The 21,882-nt window shown below is 39.5% G+C and overlaps 1 protein-coding gene across 1 annotated transcript; it reads right to left on the bottom strand.

Moving 5' to 3' along the window:
• Positions 1 to 7,389: 7,389 nt before the first annotated feature.
• Positions 7,390 to 21,579, bottom strand: LOC100549117 (pancreatic triacylglycerol lipase-like). The gene is made up of 13 exons (XM_010714773.3): positions 21,502 to 21,579; positions 20,410 to 20,458; positions 18,642 to 18,796; positions 17,213 to 17,338; positions 15,708 to 15,842; positions 14,686 to 14,794; positions 13,649 to 13,768; positions 13,319 to 13,441; positions 11,243 to 11,358; positions 9,405 to 9,534; positions 8,139 to 8,250; positions 7,566 to 7,730; positions 7,390 to 7,453 (listed from the first exon to the last, which is right to left on the bottom strand). The coding sequence occupies exons 1-13, from the start codon at positions 21,577 to 21,579 to the stop codon at positions 7,390 to 7,392; spliced, it is 1,482 nt and encodes a 493-aa protein (XP_010713075.1).
• Positions 21,580 to 21,882: the final 303 nt, after the last annotated feature.

The raw sequence follows: 21,882 nt of genomic DNA, 5'->3' as shown, positions 1-21,882 counted from the left end.
GTGAGTACGTGTCGCTCCTTGCAGAGCCTACGTGAAAGTTTGGATTGTGGTTTGATTCTTGTTTGTTGGTAAAGTGGTGCAAACCACCGCCATGTACATGATAAATATTAGGGAGAATTATCAGAGGAATTTTGAGGAAGCAGTGGTTGGTCAGTGCTGGGATCTCACATGTAATTATCACTCAGACTGAAGACAAGTATGTAATTTCAGATAAGAAATTAGCTAGAAGAGATCTGGCTAATAAGAAGTGATTTACAGTCTAATTTATACACATTGACTGGAAGATAGAAATTAGGCAGCACTTACGGGACCTGTATCAGACAGATATAGCTCTTTAGATAAGTCTGGGAAGGCATAAAGCTGGGGAGCCACATGAAAGAGATAAGGACTGTCAGGTGCCCCATTTGTCAGTGTATTGGCATGTAGGTTGTGTGGAAAGCAGCCAGTACACCTAGTGCTTCCATTAGTGATGAAAGATCTTCCAAAATTACTGAACATCTCTGTGTGAAAACCAGGCCCCTTTAAGGTGTTTGTTAGGAGACCATAACTGCAGGGTATGCTCAGATATTTAGCTGCAATTTCCATGGAGTGGGCACTTTGTGTGTGTTAACTGGTGCTGTAGAGCCCCCCAGCACCACAGTTACAAATGAGCAGAGGTATGGGCTCTTAAGAAACAGGAGATGCAATTCCTCCTGGGAAAAATGTACACAAACAACTGCAATCAGCATTTGGCATGAATTTAAGTTCATAACTGCATTCTTTAGTTTTCTTTTTCGTCTGTTTTGTGTGTAAAGATAGCCTGACTAATATGGGAGAGTCGCAGACGTTTTCCACATGGTCTCACTATCAGTGAATTTCAGAGGGCATGTGCAGTGGTACAGGTTAAATTAATGTAGCCCAGAATGACAAACTGGAGTTAATACCAGAAGAATTTATAGCCCATGTTACAGCATTTTGGAAACGTCGTGTTTTACGAATGGCCAGTTTTTCTTGGTCTTTTTATGACTTAAGAGGAATAGCAGATTTTTATGGATGGTAAGAAAATTCTGCCTTCTGCAGGTGCTTCTGACAACATGCAAGTGAATGCATCCAGATGGTTTTGTAAATGTCAGCCTGAAAATTATCAAGGACATTTATTCTGATAGTAGTGGCCTTCACATTAGTAGGAATCAAAACACTCTCAGAAAATCACGTTTTCCAAAGGAAACTCAGCATCTGCGCTTCAAGTGCAGTGATGTATAAATTACCAAGGCTTTCATAGCAAGATAAGTGAATAAAATTCTAAAAGCAACATTTTTCTCTCTTATTTCAATTTTAGATTGAAGCTGGTTAATGAATTTCTTAGCTTGAAAAGAGGTCACCTGGAAGTACTTTGTTACTGCAAACCCTAGGGAATTGCTAATATGCATAGACAAAAACCACTCTTCTTGGAGAATCTTACCTTTAGTCTCTGAGTGGGAGAGCCATGAATAAAAGAATTTCTTGATATTTCTATTGTTTAACTCCGATGTGCTCAGTCTGGTCAAGTGAACAAACTTTATATTGAATAGCTGCAAAACCAATTTCCCTTAGTTCATCCCCTTCAGTGATTCACAGCAGCAATAAAAGGAATATTTTGGAGATGATAAATATTTATGACCTTCCATAATACATGCTCTCTCGTCACTGAATCACTCAAAGCAAGCAGAGAGAATGTTAACTTCTGTGTTTGTTAGATGAAGAGTTATGGAGCATCGTATCTTGTTAAGAAAATAGCAACTGGGGAGAATTTTAGAGATGGTGATGGAAGTAACCAAAGATAGGGAGGGGGAAAATTAGTAGGGAAAGAGAGCTTTTCTTTCCATCTAATGGACAGAACTGAAAGAGAAAAGAGTGAAGTCATTCTTTTGAATGCTTGATTTCCTATTAACACTGAAACATTTAAATTATTTGATGGAAGCAGCAGAAACAAAAGAGAATGGCTTTAGGTTTTGTCTTGGACTCTGCACATTAGACCCCAAGATTCCCTAGCGATAAAAATGTATGGGATGAAAGAGGACTGACAGCAATGCCAACCTGTATTTTCAGACATTGCTTATGTTTCCGGTGTTGCAAGGTGCTTTCTCCATCCAATCTTGTGGCAGCTGGGAGGAGAGGTATGTTTTCCGGTAACACAGCAATGTAGGTGTGCTCTGTTCATGTCAAAGCTGGTGATGATGCATGCTCCTTCTGGAATATTTTAGATCCTTGATAGTGAAAGATAAAGAGCAAATTCCTGGCTCTGTTTTACAATGGATAAAAGCTGTGCAAGGTAGATAGGGGCGTGCTATCAACATCTGCTCCTTAATGATTGGAATGAGTATAACTTGAAGCAGCTTGGAGCCCATTTGAAATTGCCAAGCCCTTGATACTGTCTTAACACAAAGGAAGAAGTCTGTCTACAGTTTGTGTAGACAAGCTTGGCAATGGGTCCATGAACACTTGTTTAGGCTCCCAGTGGCAATTTCAATCCCAGCCAGCTTTGGTTTTGGAAGGATATCTGAAATAAGTGTTGGGAATGCACATTTAAAGATTTGTGCTTTGGTTCCAGAACAATGTCAAATGTCCCCGTTAAAGCCATGGGTTGCACAGAAAGTCTCAGCAAAAATCCGGCTCCAAAGATTTTATTTTACGTTCTGTATAACAAGCACATCTTTGGAAGTTGGAGCCTATTGTAGGAGAAAAAATATTCATTAATTATCATTGATGGAAGTGTAGGGGGAGAGTGAGGATAAATAAGTTCACTACAAAAATGTTCATGAGGAGTTGCAAGAAAAGAGGATGAGGTGATGGACCTTCAGGAATGCTATCTGAGAAGACAGATGTACCAGAATGCAAGAGCACTTATATTACGTGTGGGTTAGTAACTGATATAACACAACTAGGAGTGTAGACATTACCTGAGGAAGGGAACAAATAGATCTAAGAACTACCAACAAGTCCCTTCAGGATGCAAGTTCCCAAGTACTGAGCCAGTGAAATCATTCTGATATGTTATCATTTCTGATATGTTAAAAATAAAAAATGTAGTCTAACTTGAATACTATCAAGAGATAGTGTTATTAATATAGCAGTATTATTAGAGAGAAATCAGAAAAACCTATCAAAGCACAACTATGTTGGACTGTATTTAATGGTATTTCCTTGGGGAAGAAACAAGCCTAAAGAGAGCAACAAAAACATATAAAAATAATGTGAAAACAAGTGAAATACAGATCTTGTGGACTATTCAGAGGAAAAAAAAAAAAAAAAAGAAGAAATTTCCCATGGAGTTTCTAAATGGAAAGATGATGGCAGGTGGCAGGGCTATGAAGGAATCAGAAGGAAGATGGTCTTAAAGGCAATATGAAGTCACTGTGTAAGAGCCGTGTCAAGCTTCATCTCTAACGAAGAGAAAAGACCTTTTGAACAAAATTATGCAGTAGGGTTTAATTAATTTCCTGCAAATTTGTGTTCAATATCAAGGGTTTTATGAAAATATTCTAGAATATCAAGCTATCATGAAAAAAATCTGAATAGTCAGAGAAGTAAAAAATAGGATCAGAAGCAGGAAGAGAGATGACAGCATAATTTAAACATTGAGGTCTCCACCTAATAGTTCTCGTTAACAAATTTTTATTATTCATTAATTTTTTATTGTAAACTGAATTTTATTATTATTTAATATTCATCTGGACTCACAAATACAAGGGCTGCTCCAAAAGTAATACCTCCTATTTACGATGTTGGCCCACAATATCAGAGGCAGATGTTGGTGTTGTCAGTAGAGATTGAACCTTCCCACGAATATCCTATTGCATTTTGTTGTGTGACACATGTCAGCAGAGGGACAGTCTGACACAATGGCATCTGCCATGGAAGTGCATAGAAAAATGGCACCCGTTGATATTCTCAGTGTTTGCTGAAAGTTTATAGAGACCAAACAGTGGATGTGAGCACAGTGAGCGGTGTGTGGTGCTTTTCAGCAGTGGTGACAGTGATGTGAAAGACAAGTCACATTTTGAACAGCAATGCAGATTTTAACAAGTGCATCATGAAGCTTCTTGTTCATCGCTGGTGAAAATGCATAGCTAATGGTGGTAGCTGTTCTGAAAAATAGTGTTTTGTAGCTGAGAATTTTCTCTGTCAAATAGTGTGATTGTGTTCTTTGTTTCTTCCATGGAAATATATAGGATGTATTATTTTTCAGGATACATATATACTTTTGTAGTGACATATGTATTTATGGGGGACTTTTGGATAAACTCAACTTTTTGGAAAGAGGAATTATGCTATGCTTGAAATAGAGGACACAAGGCAAGCTCAATTTGCATCAGGGAAGGTTTAGATTGGTTATCATGAAGAATTTCTTCACAGGAAGTGTGGTTAGCCACTGGAATGGACTGCCCAGGGAGTTGGTAGAGTCCTCATCCCTAGAGACATGTAAGAGATGTGTATCCACACGTGGTGCTTAGGGGCATGGGTTAATGGTGACTTTGTAGCATTAGATGTGTTTGGACTAGATCTTAAAGGTCTTTACCAGCCTAAATGACTCTGATTTTATTGTATTCCTCTTAATGGAGAACTCTGATACAAACTGCTCTTGTTTTCATCACTTTTTGAAAAGTGTAGTTTCTTCTAGAATTATTTTTTTCCTCATGTTAATTGTAAGGCAAATGGACATGCTATAAGCAGAACTGAGAGTAAGTACTGTGGACTGCATACATTGCTGTTCCTTTCTTCTGTAAAAGATCTAAGAGGTTTTTTGGATTTTGTTTCTTTGGTGTTATTCCTGTGACAAAAGATGGACCAAGACTGAGTACTTTACAGTGGCTTTGTAAGTAGTTCACCTTTGGCATAGGTTTTGTAGTGAACAAATACTTAAACAGAATTAAATGAAATTTCTGTTGTAATTCTGAATCACTCACAGTTTTACAGAATATTTAAAAGACTGAATGGTTATCATCATATGTCCTTAAAAGCCCTAAACAAACAAAGTACATTTGATTAAAAAAGTCCACCTTTCAGATTGACAGTCAAACATTTCAAACTGCACATCTCACTTGACATTTTAAGGATGCAATTTAATTTGTAATAAGAAGTTGGCTTACTTAGTATGAAGATATGAAACGATTACCTCTCCCAGTTGTTTTTAAAGGCAAAGTGTTTTGTGACATATCAAGCCCTTGCATTATGCTGGCCAGCTCCAACAATACAAAGTAACTATCAAAATTTTCTGTACAAAGCAACAATTTGCATTTTTAATTACAAAAAGAAATTGAGAGAAGGAAAACTAGATGCTAAACTAAACCAGTAACACACAGCTGTTTTCCACCTTTACCTCATAAAAATAAGCCTTTCTTCTCTGCTTATAGATGTGTTAGGAAAAATGTGCAGTGCTGCTGTTTACTATACCAAAGAGTGAAAATTAACTCGAGATAGAGTTTATAATATGAATACAAAGTGGCACAAGACAAGGAGAGGAAAGTATTGTGTTTTATTTTTAGCTCTGCTGATTGGGTGAGAAAATGCCTATTTTTAAGTGGCCTAATCAGCCCATATGAGTTGCTATGTTTCATCAGAAAGCTGCTGAAATCAATAGCTAAAATTAAACAAAATGAAAGGTTGTATTTTTTAAAAGGAAGAATCTGTTTTATTATTCATAACAACATCTAATTCATGTTTAGAACTGCTACGAAGGCACAGCCGACTATAGAGGCAGAAGGGGAAAGGCTTGTGTTTCACAAACCCTTGAATTCAAGAGGATGTTATCTCCTTCTTGTAAGAACCCATGGTCCTCATTAAACAAGATGATCCTGCACGGCTCCTGGCCCTGCTGCACACACTTTTTGTGACCTCAGGAAAAATATTTACATTTCTTTTGCTTACGGTCCTGAGTGTAAGAAAGGGAAAATAAATATTCCTTTCCTCCTCCCTCCATCTGCTTTGTTTGTGAAACTTGGGCAGAGAGCCATGCCTGATTTATGACAGATGTCCAAGATGGTGTAATTACTGACAATAGCTATTTCCCAGCTATGTACCTGGGAAGTACAAGTACCTGCAGGTTTGTTTTGTACTTCTCCAGGGAAGTGCAAAGGAGGAGAGTCCCCACACAGAGCAGAAGGGGATTTTGCCTGGGTAGTTTGCCTAACAGGAGGAGGGGAATGAGGTGGCTGCATGGATCATTCTGGATCCTGGTGGAGATGGTGAGTGTACCGAGGCAGGGAACCTGAGAAGGTGGGCAGATATTTGTGAACTTTGCCACAAACCTCCTAAGCAATCTCCTCTGGCGAGTCTCAGGAGAGATGACTGGATTCTGTTATCTCAAAATTATTGCTGCTTAATTTAAAGCACCTGTTTATCACTCATGTTTAGCCTTGTGTAACTCATCTCATCAACACCTTCTGGTGAACCTCAGTGGAACTATTCTGGAATAGCCAGTTGGTGGGATGGGACAGAGCAGTGTTGCCCAACATGATTCTCACATAGGATTTCTGTGCCCAAATGACAAACCTATTACGAATTTAACAATTAGCTGTATTTTTTAAATCACAGTGGGTAACAAAATCCAAAAGGAATTTTGTGGGAAGCTTATATTGAAACAAAATATAGTCTTGGTAGTCTGATTTTGTTAAATAATATAATCAAAATGTTCGCAAATTTGGGAGGGCAGTGTTATAGTAATGCAAACACTGCAGCTCGGGCTTAACTTCAGCATCATCAGAATTCCAACATGGGGAAGTTTTGTATCTCAGAAAAGGATATAGTATGTTCCCTACACAGGGAGAATAACTACGATCCTAAATATTTTTCTAATATAATTTCCCTAAAACCATGGGAAGTCTTAAAAGGCTTTGCCCTTCTGAAGGGCAAAGTACAGCTGGAAAATTCAGCTTCATTAGTAAAAAGAAAACTGTTACTTTGAAGGCTGCCAGAAAATTTAATATCCTCAATAGTACATTATTAGTAGTACATAAACTATTCCAGGTACAAAGAAAGAGCTCCAGCTCATCCAGTATTCAGCAGAGCTCAGTAGAGCAGGTAACTAAAATGGCAACCATCAAATGTTTTTTTTTTGAATGTGCATTCAGCTGTCCTACTTGACAGGTGGCAATCTGTGATGTTTGAGTTTCTCAGGGTATACTGTGCAACTTGGGACGCAGTCTCAGCTCCTAAGCAGTCTTTTGGATGTGTTGCTAAAATGCTGTTCTTCAGGGAGGAAGGGCGGTGTTGCTCCCCTGTTTGGATACAAGCAGACAACACTGATTTTGAAATAGAGGTTTTTTATTGGACAGTGTAAATTTTCCATCTGTGCTGGAGGAGCTTCATCAATAGCCTGGCTGAAGTAACATGGTTTTCCATAGCCAGAGCTGTGGTGTTTCTCCCCCACCCCTAGCAAAGCATCAGGGTCTGCCATGTGCTCGGCTGCACAGATCCATGGCCACAGAATGCAGACCTGGCAACAGGGGAAAAACGTGAGGAAATGGTTGTCAGCACAATAGGATTTTTTCTATTTTTTTTTTTTTCCCAGAGCCACAGAACAAAACACAATTAGGCTATATACTCACACATTTCCATCTCCCCCAGATATTATTATGACTTCTTCTGCTCCCATGCAGCCTTGGTGTACATGACCTAGATGCTTATTCCAGCGAAACTCAACTTTTGAAATGTTCCCAGAAATGTCTGTATCGATATAGTTCAAGTATGTGTTGCCTGGCTTGAAAGTTCCCCTGCCAAAAGAAAAGCACAAAAATGAAGCATGCAAACGAGTCAGCTGTTTAAATTCCTGTGCCTTTCTGACTGCTAATGTGCAATGATCACATGGTTATACATAGTTCAGCTTTGCCATTTTTGATTTGTGAAGATGTGTCTGAGACCAGCAGTAGCCTCCCCTTGGGCCACAGAACTTTGCTCTCACCCTCCTTGCTGTGCTAACCTTTGTCTAGAAAGAAGAGAAAACAGAGAGAGAACAGCGAGCACATTTTGACCACAGTCTGCAGCACAGGGACCTTTGACCGCTGATCAGCTGCTTTCATTACCAGTTAGGTCACAGATCACAAAGAACAAGATGAGACCTAAAAAGATATATTATAAACTCTATGTAATAACAAGTTTTCCCCTAATCATGTTGCACCTACTTGTCAATTGTGTATTTTCTCCTGATCCCATTAGTTCCAGTCAAGGCTACATCTATATTTCCCTTCATGGTTTCTGTTGCAGATAGTCTGACACATATCTCTTTTCTCCAGCCTTTGAAAACAAAAGGAAATAGATGGTGGTTGTGAAGAGACTTCTTTCCCTCATATGTTTCAGTGTTTTTCAGGGAGAGGAGAGGTTTGCACAGATGTGCTTGACAAATACCTCTGTCTTTATTAAGGCAAATGTCAGTTCTGTGTGATTCTGGTGATATTAATTTCCTTGACAGTGGTGTAAACTACAGTTCTAACCTTTACTGGCCTCTTGGCCATGCTAAGTATTTAATTTGCTTTGGGCTACACTCTGTGCGGCCTCAAGGAATTTGTAATTTCCAGAATTTGGGTGGGAGTCTCACAGATAGTGCTTTAGCTCTGAAATAGGAAGAATTATATATTTTCTTAAATCATCTTAACTTCAGTTAGAAGATCCTGTAACGTCCATGCACACTGATTTCAAGTAAACACATTTGGCGAGTTCTTGTACCAGCTTTAGTGTGCAGTACTAAAGGAGAATCTCTTCACCCACTTAGGGCCGTGCTTTCTATAAACCCAACAGTGTAGATATTGACATTAGTGTATTCATTCAGATTTAAGGAATGCCTACTTTCTCTGCACTCATATTCATTTTTCCTCTTTTTGCTTTTCTCAAGATGAGACGTAAGATTTTTTTTGTACTTAGTTTTGCTTTTGTATTCTGGTGCCTAGTGAATGATGTCCTCATGTATCACTCTTGGAGGTCATCATCCAGGATGGTTTACATCTTATTTGCAAATTTCCTTATTTCCCAGTTCTTTGGAATTAATCACAATTAAAATTACACTTTCTTATTACCCCTTGTCATAATGACTTGATGAGCTTTGCAAAAATACCCTGAAATTATCTTGTTTATAAGATTTTGTCAGTGACAACAACACAAGTTTTTTGCTTTGAAATTTTGCGCTTTCAGCATAACATTCCTCCCACCTCCAGCTTTACAGACCTTTTGAATCCCCTATTCAGTTAACAGGGTTTCTAAACCACAGGTCAACATCAATTTCATAATCATCTCACCCTTATCCAAACAGAGCTGTTATTCCATATTCCTAACATATATAAAACTCCAGATATTGTTCTGAGCATCTCTTTCTCCATTGGATTTCTGTAGAAGCCTGTTTATTACTGTAGACTTCATTGCCACTCCTAATTCATCACCCAAACTCCAGCACTTACGAGCAAATGGAGGGTGGGGTCCTGTGTTTAAATAAACCTTTTGCTGTTCTTTTTCAGTTTTGTGAGAAAACACATCAGCATAATGACCCATCAGTGGGCATCCTCCCTTCTGGCATGGGAAGCAGGCTCCCTGGAGAAAAATAAGTGTGTGTTACAAGATGTTATCCATTTTAATTCCAAAGCTTAAAGTACAATAAAATAGAGTATTTCAGCCTTTTTTTTCTCCAGTTTGTTTGAAAAGGTGCTTGTTTCTGAGTTCTTAATATATTTTCAGTATGTATCAGAGTAGTGGAAAAAGGAGTTGAGGTGGTGGTCAGCCTGCTTGCTTCATCATGAAAAAAAAAAACAACACAAAACAACAACAACAACAAAAAAAAACCCTGAAAGAAATGAGTTGCAAATCTGGCCTAATTATGTTTCTGCAGAGATCATGAATAAAGGCCTTACGGTATGCAATACCTTACTGCCTGATCTGTGACACGGGGAACATTTTTATCTACCACAGGGTCCACTGAGATGGCCTTATAATTGTTGTGGGCTGGGTATCACACTGGCAAGGAAGTTCCAGCTGAGTGTCTCATTCAAATGGCAATGATATTTAAGCATATGAACACTGAAGATTGGGGCTGCATTTTATTTGCTGTGTCTGCTTTTTTTTTTTTTTCTGTAAAATCAATCAGGCTATGTGGATTGAACATTGAGATGAGGGTAAGCACGTATTCAATTTCAGCTAAAAAAAAGATCTTAAAGAACTTAAAGAACTTAAAAAGAACTTAGAAGTTCTTTAAGAAGTTGAATGTGTGGATCCTTGGCTATTTGGGCATTAGATGAATAAAAGGCTAAATGAACATCATTTGCTGTCTATTCTTCAGCTGGCAAAATCATTTCCTTCTCTTCGCTAAATTGCACAGGGTTCTGGTTTGTATTCAAGTCCTGAGTTACATCAGACTTTCAGTTATGTGGCAAAATTTCTACAAGCAATGGCAACTTCTCAGCATGTCCTGGTTTCATCTGGGATAGAGTTAATTTTCTTCTTAGTAGCTGGTATGGTTCTGTGTTTTGGATTTAGGATGAGAATAATGTTGATAGCACTGACGTTGGTGTTGCTGCTGAGCAGTGCTTATACAGAGCCATGGATGTTTCAGCTTCTCGTGCTGCTCTGCCAGCAAGGGACTGAGGGTGCACAGGGAGCTGAGGGAAGCACAGCCAGGAATGACCAGAGAGATGTCCCATACCATATCCATTCTATATGTCTGAACAATAGGACTGGAGGAACTGGCTTTGGGGTTGCTGCTATGTGGGGACATCTGGTGCTAACTAATTCCATTATGCATCATTTAGAGCTGTTTTGTGTGTGACACTGCTGTGCTGTATAAATATGTGTCTCCTCTGCTCTAAATGCTGTGGGTGTTTACTGTTGTTTACTGATGTTTAGACATTGACAAAATCCAGTACCTGTCCTCTTTACGATGGGTTTCAGCAGGTTTGTGTAGCACTGGTTTAAGCGGGCTGCCTTCAGCAAGCCCACGCCCCTCATTGTAAACCTACACAGCTGAATCCAATCCTTGCTAGCCTTCTTATATCTTCATCTTTTTTTTTTTTGTAACTGCTTAGAGTGTGGACATTTACTGTCTTCATTTTCTTCTGGATCTGTTTTGGGGTTTGCTGCTTTTATATTTTGCCCATTTTTTGGCTGTGAGGATGAGGGCAGTCAGTAGGTCTGCAAAGCCAGCCTTGATTATATCATCTGGAGTCCAGAAGCTGTCTCAGAAATCACTAGGGAAAGAAGAGCAGGGCTGTAACCTTACCTCCTTCGTAAACACATACCTGATACTCACCGATATAAAAGCTCGGTACGTTTCACACTGGTAGCCAACAAATCCATTTGGAGTGATAATACTTTCAGCATAATACTGGAGGCTTCTTTTATGTCCACATCCAAGAGATCTATATGCTGGGAAAAACCCCATGTAGAAAAGATTAAAGGTACGTATCTACCATAAAATCCAGGCCAGAACAGCATATGTGGGTCTCTACGGCACAAAGCACTCTTGTGTCTACATCTGTATTTCTGGTGGAGAAAAGCAAGGTGCTGTCCATGTGTGTGCCATGTGAAAGCCCATGGAGGTGGAGGCGCACCTGACGGCCCTTTCGCAGCCCCCAGTCCTGCAATGCACACACTTGACTGCCTGAACTTTGCATGAGAACAGAGGAAAATTTAGCAGAATTTCCCTTTCATATTTCGAAGACTGGAATAATTCATAGTTGCAGCATTTGCAAAACATACAGTAGTTACTATGAAGTAGTTTTCATTTGCTTACCATTATCACAACGTGGTAATTTGTAAAACCACAGTTTCCACTCACTTCTAGAATTAAAGATAATTATAGTAATTATTTTAACTTCAGTGGCTTTCAGTGTTTTTAAGCTCTGAAAAATCTGCGGTCATTTGACATTGGTGATTCTGTGAAATGCTCAGAAAAGCAAGATGCTTGGCAGTGTGTCCTCGATTTTGTCTGAATTATTTGAAATAAGTGCATTTTGCCCTCTGAGAGAAATTTGTGAGCTGTTAATGCAGAGCAGAAGAAAGTGCAATTTGTATTCCTTGTTATAAGTACTGTCTTCATTAGCTCTGAAGCCTCTCCTTTATAGAAGCACAATATACCAATGTTAAGCTATAAAAATAGGCTCCTCTCTGCTGCAGCGTGGGGGGACTTTGCTCAATTATAGGGTGACGTCGTGGAGGCACTAAAGTAATTGCAAGGAGGCACAGCTTCTAGTGAAATTAAAATTTCACCTATAGTTGCTCATCAATATTTATGCACCTTAAGGACATACTGGTTGATGTTGACCAGGTATCAACTGGTCAACCCTTTGTTCTTTACACAGAGAGAAAGAAAAAACAAACAAAAATGTATTTTCATCTGTGTTTCTCAAAAACAACCTGGATCATCAAGGTTTCCTGAGTTTCCAGAATATGTTTTCTTTATAGTTCCTTCTTTCAAACTAATTCAAAAGAGTCTGTGCTTTAAATTTAAAAATCTCAGCCCTTATGGTAAGCTTACTTTGTGCTAGTGCCAAGTTCACTTAACATCTATACAAAGAAAACACAATACCTCTCTCCTTCGCATCAAAAGCTGTAGAAAGAACTTACTAAATAGCATTTCTAAAGCACTTTTTTACATAAAAGCACTGCATACATGTAAATATTATCAAACAGAAGAGATATGTACAAAGCAAGGTTAATATGAGAGGCAGGAGTTAACACTGTCTCTATTTTTAGGAGCTGCATGAACAACCCACTCCATCTGCTTGTGTTCAGTAGAGCTGGGATTGATTTTTACCACTCAACATGGAAGGAAGGCTAGTGAAATACGTAATTTTTGCTGAAAATTGAGATGTTTTTGTGTTGTCACTTTTGAAAAGAGTTTTGGCTCCAAATAATGTTGTGCATAGCAACTTTCTGTCTTGGTTCCTAACTTTTCAAACCAGTTGATACCAAGCATTTTTGAGACCCAGCTACCTACTAGTGGTTGAGATTTCAAAACATGTAGCTATGAATAACATGTATTCTTATTTCTAGGGTTAGAAGACAGGATTTGGGGCATCTATTTTGCTTTATCTCAGAATAACTCTTACTAACTGCCCAGCTTTCTTTGGAGAGCATCAGCTATCAGTTCAATAGTCATCTGATCATCTTCTATGTTTTCAAGCTTGTGCTGTTCCCTTTGGAGACACTAAAGCTGCTAATGATGAGTATGTCTGATGGCAGTAATACTGGGATGAAAACAGTCATTTTTGGATTATCCGAATCTAAGATATTTAAGTAATAGATGCATTCAAAAGGCTTTGCCTTAGCTCAGCCTTTCAAGCTGCAGCTGTAATGAGGCATTACTTCTTTACAACATACATACTTCTCATAAGGTCATTGATGTTCCGAACTCCTGGAGGTACACGAAGCTGCTTGCATCCTGGCATTTTCTTCCCGCCATTTGGGTAAAAATCCAGGTGGCCACAAGTCTGAAGAATCCCAGGAGCTGAAATATGTAAAATCATACAATCATGGAATGGCCTAGGCTGGAAGGGACTGGTAGCCTCCCATCAGATCAGCTGCCCAGGGCCCCGTTCAGCATGGCCTCGAGCACCCCCAGGGGTGGGACATCCAGAATCAGTGGAGACTGCTCACCTTATGATATGCTGTAGTCTGCCTCTGAGTATGCATTGGCCTTTATGTAAAAACTTACCAAAGTCAAAGAAGAGATGACCAGCGTGAGTGTGAATTATATCAACAAATTTTGCATCTGAAGGATCCAGCCTAACCATTGGGGGAGTGTACTGGAAAAGAGGTCCAGCTGGATCCAAACCTAAATGAAAGGAGATGTAAAGTAAATAATAACTTGAGTTATTTACTAAATGTGTCATTGCATTTCTACCTTAACTCCTCAGGTAAAAGTCTATTTTGTATTGATGTGTATGTGAGACAGCAGAAAAATAACAAGCCAGGTTTTAATAGAATGGTGTCTAGAGGCATTGCAGTGCAGTAAAAAATTGGATGGATGGTTGGCTTACTATAAGGGACTAATGTCACAAGAGGAGATGTGGTGGCTGTAGGTTTGTTTTGTTCTCTTGGTTTTTTTTTTTGTTGTTGTTTGTTTGTTTTTTTGCATATCACTGAAAGATGTTAAATTTTGATATGTTACTCCAAGCTTGCATATTTGTCTGAGAACTTTTATTTGGTCAAAAAGCTACTGTTCTTTGCAATAATGACATAGTGACATACAGTGAATACATAGACATACATAGTGACACATAGTGAATGCAGGGGGTTTAAAGTTTCATTTCAGATTTTCAATCTTACCTACTGAAATATTATGTTGGAGTGGACTTTTGGATCCAAACATGATAAAGAATTGCTAATGTTATACAAGTCTGTTATTTCACGTGTTGTGAAGTATCTTCTTCCTGCTCTTTGGTATTGCTAAAGACTACATGCAGTGTGCTCTAGGCACCTGTGCAAAGTAACATGTATTTAGCTCCAGTAGGGAGAGATTTACCTTCCTGTTGCAGTTCAGCCTTTCTCAGGGCTGTGACTGGTGACATGAAATGAGTGGCATGGGATAGGATATACAATGGCTTCCTTTGAGTGATGTCGTGCTGGCTGTACAGTTACAGGAAAGCAGCACAGTGTCTGTAACATATTTGTTAGGTAGCAGTGACTCTTTGGTTCTTTTTTAAGTAGAATTAAAATATAAATCTTCTACAGTTGAAATAGCTTCAGTACCTGTTATTCTTCCAATGCCAGGTTTTCGTCTCCCTGCCTCCCCTGCAGCATGTGCTCCAAGACTATGGCCAATGAAATGAATGTTGGCAGGAGAGTATCCATAGTATTTCTGTGAAGATGAAAGGAAAAGAAAGAAAACAAGGGTAGTAAATGGGAGATACAAGCCAAAGGCATTGCAGCATGCCCTCATGACAAGAATGCCACTGAGATCTGTATGCACTGGGAAGGGCAGGTGATGAAGGAGAGTTCTATAGGTGGGAAGTTACTACTGTGGAAGGTGGATTTTTACCAAGGTGTGGAAGAGAAGTTGTTCCTAATTCATTCCTACCTCTCTGGAGACAGTAACCTCCACTAGGATTGGGCAGTTTAGATAGAAATTAGGGAAAGGGAATTTGGTGAATCACAGAATGATTTGAGTTGACCTTATAACCAATCTAGTTTCAACCCACTGCCATAGGCAGGGTTGCCCCCCATGGTATCAGCTGCCCAGGGCCTCACCCAAACTGGCCTTGAATGCCTCCAGGGATGGGGCATCCACAGCTTTTCTGGGCAGCACTGCCAGTGCCTCATCACCCTCTGAGTAAAGAATGTCTTCCTAACACCTAACCTAAATCTCCCTTCTTTTAGTTTAAAGCCATTTCCCCTTGTCCTGAACATAGCTCCCATAAGTAATATTATGCCTATCCAAAAGGTGAATGACTCCTCTGACTCTTCATATCCAGCCTATACCCCTCATCCTGAACCTGTCTGTTCAGTGACTACAGTGTTCTATGGTTTTCAGCACTTTTTTTATGCCATGCCCTCTGGGTGAATATAGTGAAATATAGCCTTTATATAGTGAATATAGCCTTTGTGCTATCCGGGTCTCCACCACCCTGATCCTGAGGAGCATTTCAGTTTGTGCAGGATTAGAGACCTTTTATAACATTCTCAGCTGTAGTACTGAGTTCTGCACTTTCTGACTGTGTTGCATCAAATCTAAAGATGACACCGATCCACTGGCATTCATGTTCCACTTGTACCTCAAGCAAGTTCACAAAATAGACCAGCTCAGCCCCCACAATGCGGACATTGTTGACTGCATCTGTGTACAAACCACTGGAACCACCTCTCCAGTCAGTCAGAATGCAGTTCACATCTTCAACATGAAGCATGAACTGTCAGGGATAGAAACAGAAGGAAACAATCGTGAAGTACGACACTTCCAGGTTACACACAAATCATAATTAGTTTTACTATATGTGGGGATCTCCCTTTAGTTCTGTGAGTTCTGATTTTTGCATCTCACTCTAGCAGAACTGGCATACCGCTCTTGTCATGAGGCTCTTTCAGCTCTTGCCTTGCTCTCCTGCTCCCTTTCTAGTACTGGTTTTACAGAAGCCTGTGAAGCATCAGTAGGCTCCAGCCTACAGGGCAGAGAGCAGTGATGGCTCTTGTCAGTGGGGCTGAACCCTACTGGTGAGCAGTGAGGATAAATTGAATCATAGACTATCCTGAGTTCAGAAGGATCCATAAAGATCATCAATTCGAACTCCTATTGAGGGTAGGCACAGCTGAGTATAGGTTTATCCTCAGGACTTGGCTGGTGATTAACTGAAAGAAAAGAAAATTATACTGCTCTTAGGGGATTCTATTTAGCAGTGTGTTTTTCTAATGATGTCCTAGAAACTCAAATCTTGCTTTTATTCAGAAAGTTGTACTGCAAAATGATGCCATATACACCTGCTGTGTTTGTGTAACTGGTAAATACACACCTTTTTCCCATAACTGCTACAGAATCAACACAAGGAGGCAGAATGGAGGTAGATTTGAATGCTGCAGGTTTGACACACAGCAGTTTCATTTGTTTTCCATGTCAACTGCTGTCATTAGTTATAGGGGATCAGCTTATCTTAGTGCCTCAGTTAGAAAAAGAGGAAAGAATGATTTATTTTTTATTGTCCAAGCTGTAGTCTTGAAAATGTATACATTTGGATCATCTAACGGGATTCACAAATTTGAGTTCACATTCTTGAACTGTTCTGCCTCCAAATTCATCTCAAACAAACTATTCTATTTAGACTCTTCAGGCAAGGGAACTTTCTGATGGCTCATTCTGAAGCAATTTCATTTTTGAAGTACGCCTAAATAAAACCAAATCAATCTGCTGAACAGAGCATTTTGGTTTTGGTAGATCAAATGCCTCACTCAATCTGAAATGCTTTGTTTGAACTTTTGCTGAGGTGAGAAAGTGACTTTTTCCCCGTTATTATTGTCAAGGAATTGAAAAACAATCAATTACAGTTTTCACCACAGGGGTGAATGCAGCAAAAGGGCATTTAGCAAGAGGCTAAAGTGCACTATGCTCATAGGTAGGATCAGGAGGTCAGTCTTGTGAAGCTGAACTTGTTGCTAAGGTTTCCCTTCATGTATTCCCAGAATTAACCAGAAAACAGAGAAATAAGTTTTAGATGGGAATCATAAGGCAGTTAATTGGGAGTGTGTATGGATCTTTGCACTTTCAAGTACAAGTATGATGGCACCGTACTTTGCACATGCTTGCTATCCAGGGCAGGTCTGCTCCAGGAAGGTGGCCATGTATAATGAAGCGAGTTTTCCTGTATGCTCGAAAGTTTGAAGTTTTGATAGTTGAGGGATTTGAAGCAGAAATTTTCTGTGTCAGAACAAACAAACAAAACATCAACGGCGTGAATGTTCTGTACCAGTGCACACTGATACAGGGCAAAGTAACCCAGTAGTTCAGGCTTAGTTTTCAAATCTGAACAGATGGGTCTTGTTCCTGATCCTAAACTGCTTTGCTTGGGAATGTCAGTTAATGGCTTCAACAACATTAACTCCTAGTTAATTGAACTAATGATACTGACATCCTTTTCTCAATGCTTTGAGGTATATTGGCACAGTGTGTTGTGTAAACGTAAGATTTCATCAAAATTGGTCACAGAAGTAGAAATCTTCTGCAAGGCTGACTTTGACTCTGTACACGTTTATCTTCCTTCCTGTTTTTCTTACATAGGACTTTCATCTCTCATCTTATTCATATCTTAACAATAACCCAGACAACATGAGGAAGGCCATCAGGCATACATCAGAGGCTGTGAGTGTTTGGGGCTTTATCAGGAGGGAAGGCATTATTTTTGTTAGCAACAAAATACTGAATAACGTGTTGTTTTGAAACTTGGCACATAGGTATTTTTTGTTATAGTTTAGTAAGTTTAAAAAGATTGTCGTGATCAAGTTAGCAGACACAGACCTTCAGCAAAAGATTGATTCAAGTTAAAACTTCACAGGCTCTCTTTAGTTGGAGCTGTTGGGCTTGTTCTGAGGTGACTGAAAGAGTTATTAACGCCTCTATTACCTGTGACTGCCATTTACGAAAAAAAAAAAAAAAACAAAACAAGAAAACAAAGTAACTGTAAAGTTTTCTTCAAGACAACCAGAGCAAAAGAGCAAAACAGCCCCTTTTCATTTTTTTTTTAATATTATATTATTTCATTTATCCTTACGCTTTGTCCAAGTCAAATTTGCAGTGATAATCATTCTCCATTTTTTTTCTTTAGTTTGCTCTTCTCCTTTCTAATTTTCCTTTAGTTTTTTATCCATCATTTATTTTTCATCCATTCCTTTCCATCTCTAATGAACACTGTTACTTTCTATTCCAATCTTCCATTATCTTCCCTACCTGCTTTTAGGGCTCAGTGTTGACCTTCACATGAGCAGAGTCTCTGAGACCAACCACATATTGTTAAAAGGATATGTGTGGGCCTGAAATATATTTTTCAGCTGAGACATGGGAACCAAAACTAAGCTTTCCTTTTATACTGCCTTGCCTGCCTCTAAATTTATAATGATTAAACTGTAACTGAATTTGAGCCATGTACATATTGTAGAATATGGATCAGGGCCTCTCCTGGGAGACCTACGAGTAAAGGTGTAGGAGAGAAGAAAGAGTTTCTTACTTGGTAGTTCCTGATGTTGTTCCTAGTGTAAAGGTGGAAATTAGTGTTCACAGCTGCTGGAGAGCTGGGCACACCTGCCAGCTCTCTGCCTGGGATCCCAGACCAAGGGGGATTGTCAGTAAAGCACCCAAGCCTGTCATAGCACACCTCCCTTCCTGGGGAACATAAAGAATAGCGTCAATGCTCTAGGAATGCAACAGGCCAGCTTTGACCATTGACAAGACAGGGCAGTGTTACTAGCAGGGAAATGGCAAATGGCTGGTTCAGATCAGCATGGCACATGTGTTCATTTTCATTATGGGCTCTGTTGTGTTCCTGTGCATCATGAACAGCCTAGAATTCAGCTCGGTTAGCTCAGGAGAAAGCATGATTAATTTGTCTAATATATTTTAAAACAGCCACCAGAAAAAAAAGACAAAAAAGTTCTGGATTCTTTCTGTGTCCTGAGAATGAACCAGTCTCTGCTGCCAGCTCAGAGTAGTCCTTCATTTTGTGCTAATGCTCCAGATTTTATGTAAATTGTTTCTTCTGTGCAAGAATTAAAGACAGAGATTTTTTTTTTAAAGAAGCTCAAAACATTAAAACACACATTACTAGTTGCTCTACCACTTACACAAACCGCCTCTCTTAAATTTTATCATCGTAAGGATTCAGTGGAAGTGATGATGTCAATAGGATGAGAGGAAATGACCTCACGTCTTGCCAGAGGAGGTTCAGGTTGGATATTAGGAAAACTTGTTCTCTGATAGAGTGATAATGCACTGCAACAGGTGTGGCAATGAGGGATGTGATATAGTGGGCAATATTGGTGGTAGGTGGAAGGTTGGACATGATGATCTTAAAGGTCCTTTTCAACCTTGATGATTCTATCAGTCTATTCTACAATTCTGTGAATCTAAGTGCAAGCCTAGAGCACAGCACAGCCCAGGGAAGTGTCATGTCTTCCTGTATGGCAAGAGTTTCCCAATTTCTGTGATGGCTTTAATAAAATAACAATGTAAATATGACATATGGGTGTTGCCATTAAATGCCATTCTTAAACACCATGATAGCACAACAGTTGTGGATTTGCAAGTCATTTTTATGGTTATTATAAAGACAATGAAGCCAAAGACAAAGCTATTGTCACTGTGCATAGGTGACAGAACCAGAATGCATCAGACCGTAACTATTTGTAACTTGGTACAAAATGCAGGGTAGGGCACTATATATTGGAAATACTTTCAGAGGAGGAAACTTGATTGTAGAGCTGTAATTTAAGAAAATGACAGAATGTCTACTGAAGTCCTTTCCTCTGATGCTAGGGAACTTCTGGATTGTATTTCACTGTTTCTCCTTTTTGTCCCTGTGCATCCATCCCAATGGAATTATCCTTTATTATTGTAAGGAGATGTTTGAGACCAGGACTATTTTCTTGTTCTCTGCATAGTGCTGTGCAGTGTATGTGCCTTGGTTGGCAAAGTGTTGTAGTTGCCGTAAATGCTCCTGGGTGGTTGGCACGGGTAGGGAACACTTCTGGAAGAATTTTAGAATCCATTATTATATAAAAATACCTTTCTAGTTCCCTTTCTGTTTGCTGCAGAACTCTTTAAAAAATTAGAATGATAGGTTAAATGCATCACAGGCATGACAGAATTCATTACTGCTAATGAAGAAATCTATGATATCCATTCCAAAACATGTTCTTTTTCTAAAATGTAGTTATTCCGGTGTAAGCTGTGCACAGGAGTTTTTGCTGTTTATGGACTTTATCAGCTATGTGTCTTACCTTTGGCTGCATCAAGAAGAGAAAGAGTAGTGATCCATACTGCAAGCACCTAAAGCAAAAAAACCGGAACAACACAATTCAAGCTTAATTAAAAATAAATCCAGAATTCACCTAGGAGTTTCCTTGATCCAGTAATAGAAGTGATAGGACCATAGAAGAACTATGGCATTTAATGAGCTAGAACCAAACGAATAAACATTTCCTTAGATAGCAATGTTTCAAGAAAATGCCTTTGAGATTCCTCGTTTGCCAATGAACTATTGAGTTATAGGAAGCATCTCTTAAAGATTCTCCTCCTGACCTTGATAAACAGAAGCTTTTTGACCTATAGATCTGCAACTCGTGTGCAAGTGAATGAATTTTGTAAGGGATTTGCTACAATATTTTTAATAGAGAAAAGTTTCTTCTAGGCTTTAATAGAAAAATTACTCACAGAAGTGCTACTCAGTGATTGTGTTTTAAAAGAACAGGCACAATGTCTGCATTTCCAAATCATGCCAATAGCAAAGATCAAAATGAGTTTTCAAGACTATCATCCTTGTACACTTATCAGTATTTGATCACTTAATCACTAGCTGATACGTAACCATCAGAGTGCAGGGAACCAGCCATGTACTTTCAGGTAAAGTAGGGCATGTATTTTATGTGTAATCTTACTCATAGTAACTTATCTTTAAAGGAAAGATGAGGAATTACTGAGGTACCATTAGTCAGTGAGGTAACACATGTAGAGTTTGACTTTATAACTTGTTTTCTACACTCTGCATATTAACAAGGTGTGCAGAATACAACATGGACAAAAGAAGAAAAGTAAGAAGTGCATGCTTACTATGCTGTGGATGTTAACAGCTCATCCTTTGAAAACTCTAATATCAGGCTCTGATCCTACAATAAGTCCTGCATCTCCTCCCACCACAGTCCCCTGGAGTTGGTAATTTGCTGTTAGGAGCCAAGAGTTCGTCCCTGTAGGACTCAGTGCAGATTCATGCGTGTTCTCCTTCCACCTCCTCTGCTCCACCACTCACAAAATACCCCATGCCCACCGTGATTTGAGTCCCTCAGATACTCTTGGCTCCAGTGTATCCCATTTACCTTGGCAAGGCTCAGGTGAGTTCTTAGAGTCCACCGTGGCTGATTGCAGCAATTGTAGGAGCCCTTTGGAGCAGCCATTGGGAAGCAGGACGGCTCTGGGCCCACCTTCCGAGAGGACACTCACCCTCCCACCGCTGTGTAGCATCTGTGGCTGCACTGCCTGGTGCCAACAGAACTATCGTTGTGTCAGGAATGCTAAGATGTCAGGAACCAGTTTAGACCAGTTGCTGCGAGACTCCGCCTGTTTAATGCAAAGTTTCCAATAGGGTGTTACTGTCGTTTGTCAGTAATTTAAAGCTAAAAAGTGCAGGGAGGTGGGATGCAGCCTTTCAGCATCAGGAGTGGGGTTTCTACCATCAGCTAGGTGCCCCATCTCCATGC

The sequence above is a fragment of the Meleagris gallopavo genome, chromosome 8 (assembly GCF_905368555.1).
Source record: "Meleagris gallopavo chromosome 8, MGAL_WU_HG_1.1, whole genome shotgun sequence".
NCBI classification, from domain to species: domain Eukaryota; kingdom Metazoa; phylum Chordata; class Aves; order Galliformes; family Phasianidae; genus Meleagris; species Meleagris gallopavo.
This window is presented reverse-complemented; position numbering and strand designations above follow the sequence as displayed.

What these genes read in the sequence shown, in the direction of transcription:
- LOC100549117 (XM_010714773.3), bottom strand. Translation starts at nt 21,579, where the DNA reads ATGGCTGCTCCAAAGGGCTCCTACAATTGCTGCAATCAGCCACGGTGG. An exon ending in CGTACCGAGCTTTTATATCG is followed by an intron (nt 9,535 to 11,242) that starts GTGAGTATCAGG and finishes ATTTTTCTCCAG; the next exon opens with GGAGCCTGCTTCCCATGCCA. An exon ending in ACCCCACCCTCCATTTGCTC is followed by an intron (nt 8,251 to 9,404) that starts GTAAGTGCTGGA and finishes TTGTTTTCAAAG; the next exon opens with GCTGGAGAAAAGAGATATGT.